A 14,963-nucleotide genomic window follows, 5' to 3' on the forward strand; every position below is an offset into this window, starting at 1 on the left:
TCAATGTATTTTACTTTCCCTATTATTACTATTATTATGGCTGTGGAAATAGTGGGTCGGCTCATTGAGCAAACCCGATCGGCCAGTATTGGGCTCACTAAGCCCAGGTTTCCATCGCCTATAAATGGGCTTCTCTGGCCCATCTCGTCTGGAACCAATGGGCCTAAATGAATTGAACAATGGACTAGACCAGTTCTGCTTCTTTATATAGTACTTTCTTTATAAAGTTTGCTTGAGCTGCACTATTTCGAATTTATAAATGAAGTCACATTCTCTCACGTCGAGGAATCTAAAAAGCCCATGTAATTAAAATATAAATTTAACATATTAAATGAGCAACTAAGTTCAACAGATTCCAATTATTGAGGGATGAGTTAGGATTTAGTAAAAAAGCGATTGAGACCCAAAAAGATACAACTATGTTCCTAAAAAAAATTTGTTCCTAAATCTAGGTTATTTCTAGGGTTATTAATAAGATAAAATGACAAATAAAGAAGCTGAAAAATGTGATATTCCAAATCAAGCACCTAAGAGTTGAAAATGATAGAGAAGAAAGTAGTATCCCATCTGGTATTTTGCAGATATAGTTAAATGATTAAAATACCTTGTATTAAACTTTAAAAAAAAAAGCTATAAAATTTATCATTGTCAGTACATTTCTTATTATTGGCTGTGTAATTCAACGCTTGTCATCGCTAGTCCATAACTTGTTAATAAATAACTTGTCATTACTAATATGTTTCTTGTCATTTGTTGTTCATTAATACAAATGAAATTTTCATTAAGATTATAGAGTTTCCAATAATACAAGTGATTAAAGAGATGCTGTGAGAAACCAACACATATTTTTTTTAACAAATAACTAAAATTTTTAATTCTTTTAATTTTTATAAATTAGTTATTTAACTCTTATATTTACTAACTCTGGGAAATAGTAATATTTTATCAATTAAAAAAAAAGTACTCATCATCCAAATGAATATCAAATTTGGGCTACTTTATAAAAACCCATATTTTTCCTAATTGAAATTTCTCTAACCATTTGCATTATATTCTTGTAGGGGTGGGAAAAAAAAAAAACTTAAAGATGATGCACACAGATGATGACGAGAACTGCTCATACGCACACCAAACAACAATGTTAATCCTTGAACAGTTAAAACCCTATTCATGGGAATCCAAAGCAGTGATAGTGCTGGCAGCATTCTCTGTGGAATATGGCACTTTCTTCCATCTCTCGCAGGTTTCTGCAGAAGACAGCCTTGGGAGATCATTGGCAGTGTTGTACCATGTTCATGTCTTCCACAAAAACCTAAGAGCCACTTCTGATTACCACCACGTCGTCATGAATGCCAATGAAACTGTTAAGAGAATCACTGAGTTGAAGATTTTGTTCAGTGAAGGTTACGAAGAAGAGTTTGTGCCTTCTTTGACAGAAGCCATGCATGAGTTCCCTGCGTTTGTTTATTGGGTTATCCTCACCATTGTTGCTTGTGCTCTTCATTTTCTGTTCTTCTTGGGTTCTCATTGGTAAGTTCTGATACAAATCATGCTCTTAAACTTGATTTATCTTGACTTTATTGGAATTTATCAAGTTAAAAGGGTTAACGTAATTTTTTGTCTTTGAAATTTGGGTCTATTTTGATTTTAATCCTTCAAGGTTTAAACTCATGATTTTAGTCCCTAGAATTTGCTCTGTTTTAAAATGTTAGTTCTTAGAAGTATAAGATGGCACCTTAGGATCTTATGTGGATGAAAGGGGAAAAGTATAGCCTTAAAATATATCTATTTATCCTTTTTGTTTCTTGTTGTTCATTGCGCAGCATTTTGAGAATTCATTCCACTCTATATAATCAGTCTCTACTTGCATTCTGATGATCTTTTATTTGTCTATTATCCATACAAGATCCAATTAGGTGTTATTTAGTGAGTCCATATTATCACTTTAACATCGTTTACGACACCTCAACAGATTTTAGCACCATTAGGCTCCTGGGACTAAAGTTTTAAGACGGAATAAATTTCAAAGACTAAAACTACATGTTTAAAATTTGAGAGACCAAAATTAAAATAGACCCAAATTTCAAAGACGAAAAATTATATTTAACCAAGTTAAAATCTTTAACATATATTCAACTAAACATGTTTCTTTTAACAGCATCAATTTCTTTTTCTTTTCTTTTTTCCCCTTGGTTTTAATTTCAGGGAGGCCATATATTATTTATCGTCTATTAGCAGCAAGATTTTCGCGGTTCATAGCAAAATCAAGGCGCTTCTAGGGAGGATAAGGAAGGAGATAGGTTATTTCTTATCACAACTGAAGTTTATATATTGCATTGTGACTATGATTTTGTAAGTAAAATAAAGGCGCTTCTATTTTCACTTTCATTTCTTTTTCTTATGCTTTGTTTGAAATTGCAGCACACGCATATGGGAGCCCCGAAAGTTCAAAAGGAATGTTGGACATTTTAATTGAAGATTTAGATCTCTCAGATTAATCTTAACTATGAGGCAATGGTAAAAAAAAAGGAAGGGTTTTGGTGAAAAGGGAAGAAGAAAATGGCATAGATGAATGGAATCGTGCATAGTTTTTGTTTGTTACATCAAGTGTTAATCTCTATTTAGCACTCAAAAATATTTTTTCAATAACATTTTAAAAAATATATATTCATTGAACTAATTTAAAAATATTATAAATAACAAATTAAATAAATAAATAAAAAATTACAATCAAACAATTAAATAATTTTAAAGCAAAATATATATTCATTTACTTAAATTTAAAAATTATAAATAATAATTTTATATTACCCTCATCATTTCCCAATCTTGTTGCTTCTTCTCCTGAGTGATTTTCTTCCAATCCTTCACATAAATGGGGAATAGGGTCTACTACTGACCAAGAAAGCACACATACTTGTTATACAGCTAGCCACCTTTCTTGGTCGGTTGGCCCAATTCATTCAGCGGCACAACCACCCGTCCGCTCGTCGTCATAGATAGCTTTCTAGTTGTCAGCCTCTTATAGGACATGTTCCCCTCAGAGTCTGCAAAATTTAATTAAGAGATTAATTATATATTAATGAATTAAAACAATTTCTATCTAAATTAAATAGTTGCCAAATTTAAAAAGTGAAATAAATACTTACCCTCAAATTCCACTTCAAAAACGGTTTGGCGTCTAGGAGCAGGACGCTGCTTAATATGGAGATTCTCATTCCCTTGAACCTGCTTCTCCTCCTCCTCCTCCTCACCAACATCACCATGGGGTTGTTCATCCCCCGAAAAATGAGCCTCCTCAGTCTACTGATATCATCATGCTCCATAAAGCTCAGGATATCTTCTTCGTTCAAATCGTAGTCATGAATGCTCGGGAATGGCTCACCAGCATCATGACCGCCACCACCACAATCCTCGTTGGGTCCTGCTCTCTCAAGATCAATTGACTCCTTCCCTGGTTTACGACTCATCCTAATAATAGCAAATAACAATTGTAATGAAAAATATATTTTACAACTAACAGTTATTCAAAATAAATAATCATATCAAATAATAATTATTTCTATTAGCTCTAAATAATAATATCAAATAATATTAATTGAAAAACAGATATTCCTATATTTAAATTTCCCGTTAACTCATCAAAAAAAATATAACTACTTCTATTGACTCTATAAAAAGTAGCCTACTATAAAAAAAATTTCTATTAACTCTAACTAAATTAAGCTAGTCTATCAAAGTTAATATAAAAAATAAAATAAAATAAAAAAATAAAAAATAAAAAAATTATTTATAAATAAATTACTATTCTTACCTGAAAATATGGATCTACAACTAGATCTGGATTACTTCGTGGAGAGAATTCGACAGAGCTCCACTTCAAAATTCGCCAAACAGTGAAAATGACATAGTGGGGGGAATATATAGGTCGCGATTTTCTAGCAGTTTTACAGGAACTGCCAGAATTTTCTAGCGGTTTAAGCCAAACTGCTAGAGATTTCTAGCTGTTACGTTGCACCACCTCTTGTATTTAGCCACGTGTCACAACTCCTTGGGAAAAATAAAAACTTTCTAGCAGTTTCTCTTAAAACAGCTAGAAAGTTTGTTGAATTACTAGCTGTTTAGTAACCGCTTGAGAATGGAACGACGATTTGCATTCTCTAGCGGTTCCATCATTTGAACCGTTAGAAAATAAACGCTAGAAGTTTGGCGCGAACTTCGCTCTAAAACACGTGAACAATTCTAGCAGTCACTTTCTAGCAGTTTACTGATAACTACTAGAAAATTGTGGGGCCCACATATTTCTGGTCAAAGCACTACAAATTTCTTGCAGTTTGTTTTAAAACAACTAGAAATGTATTAATTTGTAGCAGTTTTTGTGTAACCGCTAGAAATGTTTGGCTAGTAATTCTACTTTTTTTTATAGTGGGACCCGTACAATCATCTGAAATCTCTCTCTATGATATGTTCTAGCATGAAGCCGGTTGGGGCTAATCTGGATAAGGTTCTTTGGAAGGTATTCCACTTGTCTCTGGAGGGTAAAGCGTGAGAATGGTACATGAGTTTGCATAGGCATATGGCAGATGCCTACCATAACTGGAGAAGTATTTCCCTGCTTCCCAGACTTCCACATTGAGAAAAGAGATCTACTCTGCAAAGCAAGACTATGATGAGTCACTTTATGACTACTAGAGCCGTTTTCAGGACTTGCTTTCTAGATGTCCACACCATCATATTCCAGATGAGCAGTTAGTCCAATACTTTTATGATGGACTTAAGACCCAAGACAAGGGGATGTTGGATGCTGCTTCTGAAGGTTCTCTCATTGATTTAACTGCTGAGAAGGAATGGGAACTTATCAAGAAAATGGCCTTGAACCATCAACAGTATAACATCAGGGAGTCTAAAAATGTCAATGCAATGCATACTAATCCTTCTTCAATCCACATTCCTCAATTGGACACATTCACTTCTCAAATTACTACTTTGACTACATGGTTGAATAAGCTTGCATCGCACACTCCCTTGTTGACACTTGGAATCCTAATTCTATGGAGATGACTGCACCTAGTTGTAAGCATTGTAACTCTATTATGCACATCTCTGCTGCTTGCCCTCATAAATATGAGGAAGTTTCCGCCATGTATCAAGGAAGGGCTAATCAATCTAAGCAATGGAACCCATACTCAAATACATATAATAAAGGGTGGAAGGCTCATCCAAATTTTCGATAGGGAGGAGGTGACAATAAGCAGGCTCAAGAAGGGTTTCAAGGGAATATGGTTCCTCAAGGACAATCTTACTATGGAGGGTTACGAGGTTCCATAGAGGAGACATGACAAACAGTGCAAGAGTTGATGAAGGATGACGCCGTCGAGCCTCTGTTTTGCTGTTTCACTCCTTCTGGTTCACTTGTTCGTCGAGCTTGTGCTATCACTAATCTGTCTAGTGTTTTTCCGCCTCACGTCTAGCTCCTGTGCAATTGACTTATGGTGCTTCTCTTTCTAGTGCTAAATTGGATGGTGCAATTGATTTTGATTTGAACGAACCTCTATCTTGTTCTTGCAATGCGCACACTATATGCATGAATTGCATTGATAACAAGTATGATATACTTGTTGGGTTGCAAAAGTAGAACTTTGTTAAAGTGTGTGCAATGCTTTCTAGTACTAAAAGTGCTGACAATATAAAGCATGATATTGATGTGAATTGCTTGGATGTTAATCATGTGGAGAAATGGGAATTTAACCATAGCCTTAGAAACTATCTTTCTACAAATCCCATTGAGTTGCATGCTTCTAATATGTTAGTAGGGAAAGATTCAAAATTTTTAAAAGACAAAATTGTAAATAAAAATGAATCTTTTCATCCAATTCTTTCTTGTGATTTGCCTCCTGATTTAAGTAGCTATGTAAATAATAATATTACATTGCATAATCATATTCTGCATGGATCTTCTCCTTCTTCCACTCTTTTTCCACCCACCTCTTGAGTTAGTAAAAGTGATGTAATGTACTCCAACAACTGTCAGTTAGATTTTTCATCTTCTGTTTTTCATACATAAGACATTTTTGAAAATATTCCTGATTATTTGATTCCTATAGAAAGGAATCTTATTGACTTTCTTGAGTGTGATATTTACTTGGAAGATTTTGCTACTCACATATACTTATACTACTCTAGATCTCTCCAAGTTTTTCTTATTAGACTAGATACTGCTGCTAGTTCAATGTGTCTCTTGCAGGAACCCTTACCACCAAGAAATGTCAATGGAGAAGTGAGCACACTAAAGAGATATATGTTTCTCATCCGAGATGAGAACTTCTCCTACAAGAGTTTGAAGAGGTTTTGTTCTAAAGGTTGTCCTTTTCCTTCCTTAACTCTTATTCTTTAAATTACTTGCTTGTTTTGTGAGATAAACGTGGGGGAGGGACATGGCCAGTAGTAAAAGGGAGCTTATGTTTTGTTTTATTGTTTGTTGTTAGTTGTATGCAATACTTTCCCTACCTTGTCCTTGCACATTTGGAGCTTCTAGTTGTTCATATCTTTAGTCTAAGCTTACATTGAGGACAATGTATTGATCAAGTGTGGGGGAGGGATTGTTGTTGAGTTGTTGAGCTGTTTTGGGGAAAAAAAATTTTTGCCTTTGGATTTGCTCCTCTTTCCTAAGTATTCTGCTATAATTGCTCTCTTCTTTGCCTTATTGATTTATTTCTGAATTGCATCACATGATTTGAGAGTGATTCTTGCCTGAGAATTTTGCTGCTAGTTTCTATGTCCTCTTGTTTTTATTCGCCTCAGTGTTCTGCACTGCTGTATGGGCGAGCTGCTGTTTTCTCTGTTGCTAACTTTTGACTTTTGTAATCCTTGGGTATCTCTTTTAAAATCCTTTTGCACAATACTTGTGAATGTTGCACGGCTGAGTTTGATTGCATTTGATTTGAGTGATCTCTATTCTTAGTTGATTAGCATAGCAGAATGCCTTTGGTGCAGTATTATTAACCTTGTTTCAAAGCTTGATCCTTAAGGAGGAAACATCTTGGAAAAAGCCTTGATGGAAGGATTTTGAGCCATGTATTCTTTCTCATCTTGTGTGATTTTTACCTAATTTTAGTTAACCTCTAGAACTTGTCTAGATTCTTTTTCAAAGTTGCATTAATACCTCGATTTGTGAAGATAATAGGGGCATTCATTTCTAAACCTTTACCCAAACACAAACCACTTCATTTAACCTTTGTTCACCCCTTTGAGCCTTCACTTTCATTCCATTCATTGGTTTTTTTTAGCAAGTGTTTTGCATGAGTTATATTTGGTTTTTCATTTTGAAAAGTGCATCATTAATGTCTATATCTTTGCCTTCGTGGGTTTGGATGCAAAAAAAACAAAAAAACAAAAAAAGAAAGGAAAAAAAACAAAAGAAGAAATAGAAATAGAAAAAGGCAAGAAAGAAAAGAAAATGTATAGAAAAAGCCAAAAAAAGAAAGTTATAGAAAAAAAAAGTTGCAACAAAAGAATAAAATTTGAAATAAAGCATTCCATGATGGTTTGAAGAGCAAGGATTTCTATTTCAAAAGGTTAAAATCTGCACATTGGTATTCTTTCATGATTGTACTTTAACTCACTTTGAGTTGATACTTTATTACTCATGCATTTCACTTGTTAGTTCATTTCATTCATTTGGCCTTACTTTCCAACATTACAACCCTTCAAGTCCCCTTGATCATGAGTCTAAGGTATGTTAGTGGTGGAGACATTAGAATCTTTATAAGCTTATGGTAGGTGCTAATCTAGGTGGATTGAGTGAAATTTTTCCCATTTGAGATATGAGTGAAACACTTGTATCCTATGTGAGTTCTATTATGTTTCTCTTCCTTTATCCTGCTATGTTTCTTGTGTTAATTTCTTTGTACTGAAGTATTCTATGATTGTTGATTGATAAGGAATAAAGGTTGCTTGAGTTAATTGCACATTCTTGCTTAGTCGATTTTATGTTTACTTGCATTAAGTTACTCCGTTGGATTCTTCCTTATTGATATTTTGCCTAGGAGTGCAAAAGGCTAAGTATGGGGGAGTTGACAAACTCAATTATTTTTATATATTTTGATATCTTTTATATGGGTTTTGTTAACTTAATTAGTCCTTTTTGGCCTTAATTGATTGTTAATTGATTTAATATATTTTATTTTAAATTATTATTTTATAGGGGCAAAATTGTCATATTTTGGTTTAATTGTGATTAATTGATTTTTAAGGACAATTAATGCTATCTTATTCTTGAATTTTGATTGCAGGTTTTTGAAAGATTTAAAAATTAAAAAAAAAGAAATAAAAGAACAAAAATAAATAAATTAAAAAAAAGGAAAAAGTAAATAATAATAAAAGGGGGTGAACAAAACGCAGCATTTGGCTCCCACCCTAAAATTTCAGATTCTTCATCATCTCAACGAGGAGGCATGCGAGGGGGGACACACGTTAGCTTGACGGCGCAGTCACAATCCAATATTCTCTCCATTCTCCATCAGTCTTCTTCTTCGCTGAATCTCCTGGTGGCAGAGAGATTAGCGACAACGAGAGGGAGCAACAGGGAGCGACAGTAGCAAGAGAGCAACACGATTGAGTGAGTAGAAGGGAGACGCGAACAGGGACCTGACGGCGCTGGAGGAAGGAGCTTGACGGCATACACACACAGCTACACGAGCTTGAGAGCCAAAGGGAGTTGAACAGAGGCGCAACAGAGAGCGAGAAGCGATGGCGTGGCAGAACCTCCCTTTGGCTCCATCCATCATCTTCTTCTTCTCCTTCTCGGTGTCAATGAACAGAGACAGAACGAAGGACCGGTCTTCACCATGTGTACTGTTCCGTCGCTATCTTTGATATCTTCACCGTGTCCTCCATGGAAGCTTGTAGCAGAATATTGATTATAGCATTTTCCATGGCTAATAGTGGCTAGAGTTTCATGATTCTCTAATTCAACAATAATGGCAGGAGCTTGGATCATCAAAAGAGAGTTTTAGTTACTTTAATTTCCTGTCCAATAATTGTTTAATAATTCTTAGGTCTTAGGATAGTTATTCTGATTATTGGAAAATTTTTATTGTTAAATTTGAGCATATTTGGATATTATTGTGGCTGGATTATTATTTAGTATTGACATTGGGCTGTTTATAGCTTTAATTTCAATTATGATATTGTGGTTATGATATTTGTATTGATTTTGGAGTTAATATATTGTGATTTTCTGAGATGGCTTGGAATCTTGGATCATATTGTCTCTTATTAGCTTTAATTCTGTTATTTTGGATTTAAGAGTTCTAATTAAGCATTGGTTTTTAGCATCTTTAATCCCATTTTACTATTCTGATTGCAGTTAGTAAGTTGAAATTTTGGGAAAATATTTTGTGGCAATTCAAGGTGGCTCGGTTGTTGGATTAAAAGCTTGATTATAATTCTGAATTCATTGTTTCATCTCCCGTATCTTTTGGAGTAAGGATTGCCTATGTTGTTGAACTGGAGGATTGATTATTATCATTGTTATTTATGTGTTTCATTTTCATTTCTTTCATCAACATTCATTTTAATCATTTTAATATAAAAAATAAAAAAGTATTTTAATTTTAATTTGATTCATAGTATTTAATTATCAATTTTCAAATCAAAAATCCTTTTTATAGTTTAGGTTGCTTGTATTTATTTACTAGAATTTAATTTCATTTTCAGCTCATCAAAATAAATACAACCCAGATTGTGCACTATATTGTATTAATTCAGTTAATTTTTGGAGTAACCCCAAAGCTACAAATTAAGGGCATTACTTCACAACTTAAAGATAGTGAAATTCTCAATAATCTTCTACACATTTGTCTATGCACAATTTCTTTTGCAAAAGTCTAGATAATGCACAAGTTAATCCCCAAAAAAAGGAAAATGGAATGGCAAAGGTGCTGAAATAGCATCTGTTTCTTAGAATTAATAGGATCCCATCAAATATGCTTATCAAATTTGCCTAAGTAATCAGGTCTGTAAAAAAAGGGTGTTACACAAAGTGCAGAGAAGATTTTATGTTTATTTATTTAAATTTAAAAATAATTAATTTTTAAAATAGCAATTTTATGAAAAGTAGAAATAATTTTATGGTTAGTCACGATCATAAAATATAATTTATTATTTAGTGATTTTTGGATTATTTTATCATATCTAAAGATTTTTCTTATCTTTTTATTTACGGTATGTGATTATTTTTAGAAGTTATTCAAAGTAGTTTTTCATAATAATAATAAAAATTTTGATTATTCTAATTACTTTAGAAGTTTAAACAAAGATTCTAAAATTTTTCGATAGTAGTTTTTTCTTCCTTTGAAAACCAATGGGTTTTAGTTGTTGTTGGGAACTTGAGGGGAATTGGAACTTGGAAACCATTATTTTGAAGAGCCTTGATTTTGTAGCCACAAGTTTTGTTTTGTTTTGTTTTTTTTTTTTTGTCATCAACATCAAGTCCTATCACAAGTACTCACAGGCACAGCAATTTCACTACTAGTTGTGAGATCTTGGATCATATATAATCAATATTTATGGAAAATGAATTTTAGGACCAAATTAAAATTAATTAAATAAGGAAATACACAAATCTTAGACAATTTTAAAAGGTCAGTAAATGACGGGGATACTTCACAAATTAAACATTATTAAAAAATGGAACTGACAATAAACCCAAAAAAAGAAAAAAGGGAACTGATAAGGATGCATTTATTCCCATACAAGTTAGAAAATGTGAATGGCTGACAGTCATCAATTAGAATTTTTGAAGGCTAAGTTAAAAATACTAGAATAATAAATTAGAATCATTTTCAATTAAGCATTTTTTTCATACTCATTATTCTTAACTAACAAAAGGACCAGCGGTAGTATGAAGTGATAAGTAAGTTTAATATAACTTATTTGGCATTCGATAATTACTTTTTAGAATTTCATGTGAGGATATATAATATCAGATTCTCCAAGTCTTCGTTATAAGAAAAACAAGTTTCTGTTTCACCGGAAAAAAAGAAGAAGAGAAAAACAAGTTTCTAACTTGCTATAGTAGATAAAACACAGAATAGTTTCACAACTTGATTATTTATTGAAGTGGACGAAGATTACATGACATCCATATAGAACTAGACAAGTACGCGTGAGACGTGGTAGTCACAGACACAACACAACAAACTAGAGTAGTACACAGAACAAAGGTACACATATAACTTAAGAGGCACACATAATTCATTCATTATTATATCACAGACAACAGAGAAGGAGAACAGCTAGCTCATCGATCCCTGATCATGGGGTCCATTTGGTTTTCAAAAGTGGGGTCCCAAACTCGCGGTTCAAGTTCTCTGATGCATGGTGATAATGGATCCCATGGCAACACTTGTAGCTAACAGTTTCAACTTCCATAATATTCTTCTTGCAAGATGGCTCAGGGCAAGTGACAGTGAAAGGAACTCCTGATCGTATGTTGCTCACTTGGAAGTGGAAACAAGGAGGAGGAACATTAAGGCTCTTTTCATTGTAATACTTTATAAATGCATTATCAAAACCTTGAAGAACTTGCACATTCACTCTCCATTCATCGAAATCCTCCAGTACGCTCGTTACCAAGGGATCGAACCCTATAACCAGCACGTTGGGGCCTTTGCTGAGGAGAGCCCAAGTTTTCTCGTTTTTATATGAGAGTAAGGTTTCGATGTCTTTAAGAACAATGTCTTGTTGGTGGTTCGGCTTTTGAAGTCGGCTTAACATTGAGTTGGTGATGTTAACCCAGAAATTGGTTGCAGAGGTTTGATCAAGCTTTGAGAGGTTGAAATGCTCAATTATGGAGTCGGCTTGCTTGATGATGGGGTCCTTCTTAATGGAGTCTAAGAGCGTACCAATCCTCTGGGTCCCAGCAACATCAGTCCCCCCATAAATGAAGATGTATGTGTCACTTTGAATCTGCAAACATAGTGATCTAGTAACAATCCAATTCATATAATTCCTTGATTTTTAAGTTGTAATGAGTTAAGTCTAGGGAATTGAATCGATAAATGGTTAAGAAAAAGTTTAGGAAGATAGTACTAACCCATCTTCCAATATCTGGAAGAACTTTGGTTGCTTCATTCCAAAACCACTTCCAGTGAAGAGAGAGTCTTGCTTCGTCCTCATATCGAAATGGGAAGGCTTCAATCTTCCAGACGAAGATCATGTGCATTGCATTATTGTGAACAATATGACCTCTAGGTTTTGTGACGACCACAATAGGCTTTCCCTGGTAATGCCACTTCTCTTCTAATACCTTCTTGCCTTTAATCACGAATACGTTCGGTAAGACTTACCATGGCATGTTTGATTTCAGCTGCTTGAACTTTTCCTTCTGATCATCTGTTATCTTATGATCATCAGTTTCCTCCACTACAGGAACCCATAGGATTTCATAATTTTGCTTCTCTTTGTCTTTTTTGAATGCGTCATGGATAGACTTCAGAACCCAAACCTCGTCTTCGATGTTGTCCAGACCAGAAATGAACAGCAAAATATTCTTCGTCCTCAAAACATTGTTTCTTACCTAAAATTTAGCCCACAAAAAAGCACATCTCATTTAGGCCCTTCATATAATTAATTTAATATTTACATTTTAAATCAATTTAAAAATACTGAGAACTTACCACTTCTTGAGTGGTGTTATCGAAGATTTCAAGCTCAGTAATTTCCTTGGAGAAGATGAGAGTCCTCAAAAGATCGACAGTTCCGGAAGGAGACATAAACACTTCCTCTCGCCATTTTCGGTCCAGAAAATCATCTGAAAATTTCAATGAATTAAGCTGGCATTGTTAGCATCGGATATATATGTTATCTGGAAAAAGACAGTTGTAATTAAGTCCGAGAAAATCAATTTAATAAAATTTATGTTTCAACAAAGTTTTTGTTGAAATTAGATATTCAAGTCTTATATAAGTCACTCTCTGTGATTTGCAATTAAAACTCTAATATTTGTAAATGTCTGGTGATTAAGCTTGGTAAAGCTTGAAAGTAATAATTATTGAAAAGTTGAAAAAATCCAGAAGCAGTTCTTTTCCGTAACCTTCTTCACGTTTAATCACAGCCAACTCATTACTCAATCTCATGCTAACATGATTGAGCTTCCCAACAACTTCGGATTTGATGTTCCAATCCCTACATCTATCTGAAAAACCACATGAGGTTAATTAATGGAACTCCGCAAACACATTGGCTATATTATTCAAAAAAAAATATTCAAAAAAATTCTAAAAAAAGAAAGGAGGTAAAAAGCTTTAGATTCCTCCCATCACTTAGTTGAGGAGATAATATTAATAAGAAGAAAAAGACAAAGATAGAAGTGGGACCACCTACTATTAGAATACTCATCATGTAGTGAAGTAATATTTAAGGTAACACATAATTTATTTGTCACGAGTGGTATCCATCTTCTTTCTCAGTCTCGGCTTTTTTGCTCCATTTCAAAAAGCTTATGTATAGCTTTGGGACAAGCAAAGCTTATAGTCTCAGGTGCACATTCACAAATTCAAAAGCAGGTTTGCAATTTAATCCGTTGCTTTTTTTTTTTTTTTGGTTATCAAGCGAAAAAGAAAAAAGGCTTACACCGATCGAAGCTGGTTTCATCTCCTCTATTTATCACCTTACCATAAGAGATCTACGTATATGTGGACGAAAGAATAAAGATGATGAAAGAACTAAGATACTCACAGTTCAGTCATTCGATTAGAACAAGTAAGTAGGGCCAAGATTGCCCAATAAGCATAGAGTTCTCGAGGAGCATGATACAAAAGTTTGGCTAAGAGATTTGTCGGCGATCTTCTTCTCCAATGTTGAAATCCCCTCAATAAGCTTGGATGTAACGTCCACCAACGTGTTAATGAGGTCTAAGTTGTTCTTGCTAGGCTTGGCTTCTTCCCCAAGCCTGAAGATATGGAGTTCAAGAGCACTTTCGTTGGTACGTTCCATGAGAGAGAGACGCCAGGTTTCACCAAAGGCCAAAGCAAAAGCTGAGAGAGCTATCACTGCCTTTGCTTCCCATGAGTAGCTTTTAAGCTTCTCCAGAATTCCCACTACTGTTTCATGTGCCGTAGATTTCTCAAAAGGCTTGCATGTCATCTATAACATCAATTTATTAGTATCGAGTCGCTTCCATTCCACCTAATTTGTTATGTTTTCGAAAAGAAAGATATGAAAAGTGAATATACAAGAACATGGAAATGAAGAAGAATGACCTGACAAGCAATTTCTTTGAGGTTACCGAAAGGTGGCATGAAACTGGACTGTGGAACCTTATCTTCCACGAGTTCAACAGCTTTGGGACGCTGTCAGAATAATATACAAACAAACACTTACAAACAGATGATAAACAGAAAGTATTCTTAAGAAAAATGGGGTTTAAATGAAGAAATTGAGAACCTTGAGATCGAGGGAGGTGCCGATGTGAGTGGAGCTCTTGACAATGTTGGAGACAACATTGTAAAGAGAACCGACATCGTACTTGGGGGCCTGCGAGTCATGGATTCCGATGATGTGGTTGGAGATGGCTTCATCAGTTGCAGTGAAAGGGTTGATCTGTTCCAACGACGAAGATGAAGAATTGAAAGCGACCATCACTGGTGGATCTAACATCTTAATCGACGACATGTCTGCAACTGTCGGATGATATGATATAAGAAGAAGAGAATATAATAAGAAGACGATTAGCTGCTGTGTTCTGCTTGCTGCTTCTCATGGCGTATTTATAGGCCATAGATGGCATGAGGGAGAATTATAATAATAAACAAATGAATTTATAAATAATAATAGGATGTGAACGATTGAAACTACCGTCATCCACACCCTTCTGATTGAAATCTGGATATGGTTTTCATTATCTTATTATCTAAGAAGGATGATATGAATCCAGTGAAGACAAAACCTTAGATGTAGAC

The 14,963-nt window shown here is 34.4% G+C and overlaps 2 protein-coding genes across 2 annotated transcripts; both read right to left on the minus strand.

Annotated features, from left to right (window-relative positions):
• Positions 1-11,316: 11,316 nt before the first annotated feature.
• Positions 11,317-12,226, minus strand: LOC114740236 (protein SIEVE ELEMENT OCCLUSION B-like). The gene is made up of 2 exons (XM_028928356.1): positions 12,098-12,226; positions 11,317-11,970 (listed from the first exon to the last, which is right to left on the minus strand). The coding sequence occupies exons 1-2, from the start codon at positions 12,224-12,226 to the stop codon at positions 11,317-11,319; spliced, it is 783 nt and encodes a 260-aa protein (XP_028784189.1).
• A 120-nt stretch (positions 12,227-12,346) lies between these two features.
• Positions 12,347-14,676, minus strand: LOC114740237 (protein SIEVE ELEMENT OCCLUSION B-like). Its single transcript, XM_028928358.1, has 6 exons — positions 14,449-14,676; positions 14,265-14,354; positions 13,785-14,148; positions 13,097-13,198; positions 12,681-12,814; positions 12,347-12,580 (listed from the first exon to the last, which is right to left on the minus strand). Exons 1-6 carry the CDS (start codon positions 14,674-14,676, stop codon positions 12,347-12,349), a joined length of 1,152 nt encoding a protein of 383 aa, XP_028784191.1.
• Between the last annotated feature and the right edge of the window lie 287 nt (positions 14,677-14,963).

This window comes from Neltuma alba, unplaced genomic scaffold (genome assembly GCF_004799145.2).
Source record: "Neltuma alba isolate B1F8T4 unplaced genomic scaffold, ASM479914v2 tig00003082_pilon, whole genome shotgun sequence".
Taxonomy (NCBI): Eukaryota; Viridiplantae; Streptophyta; class Magnoliopsida; order Fabales; family Fabaceae; genus Neltuma; species Neltuma alba.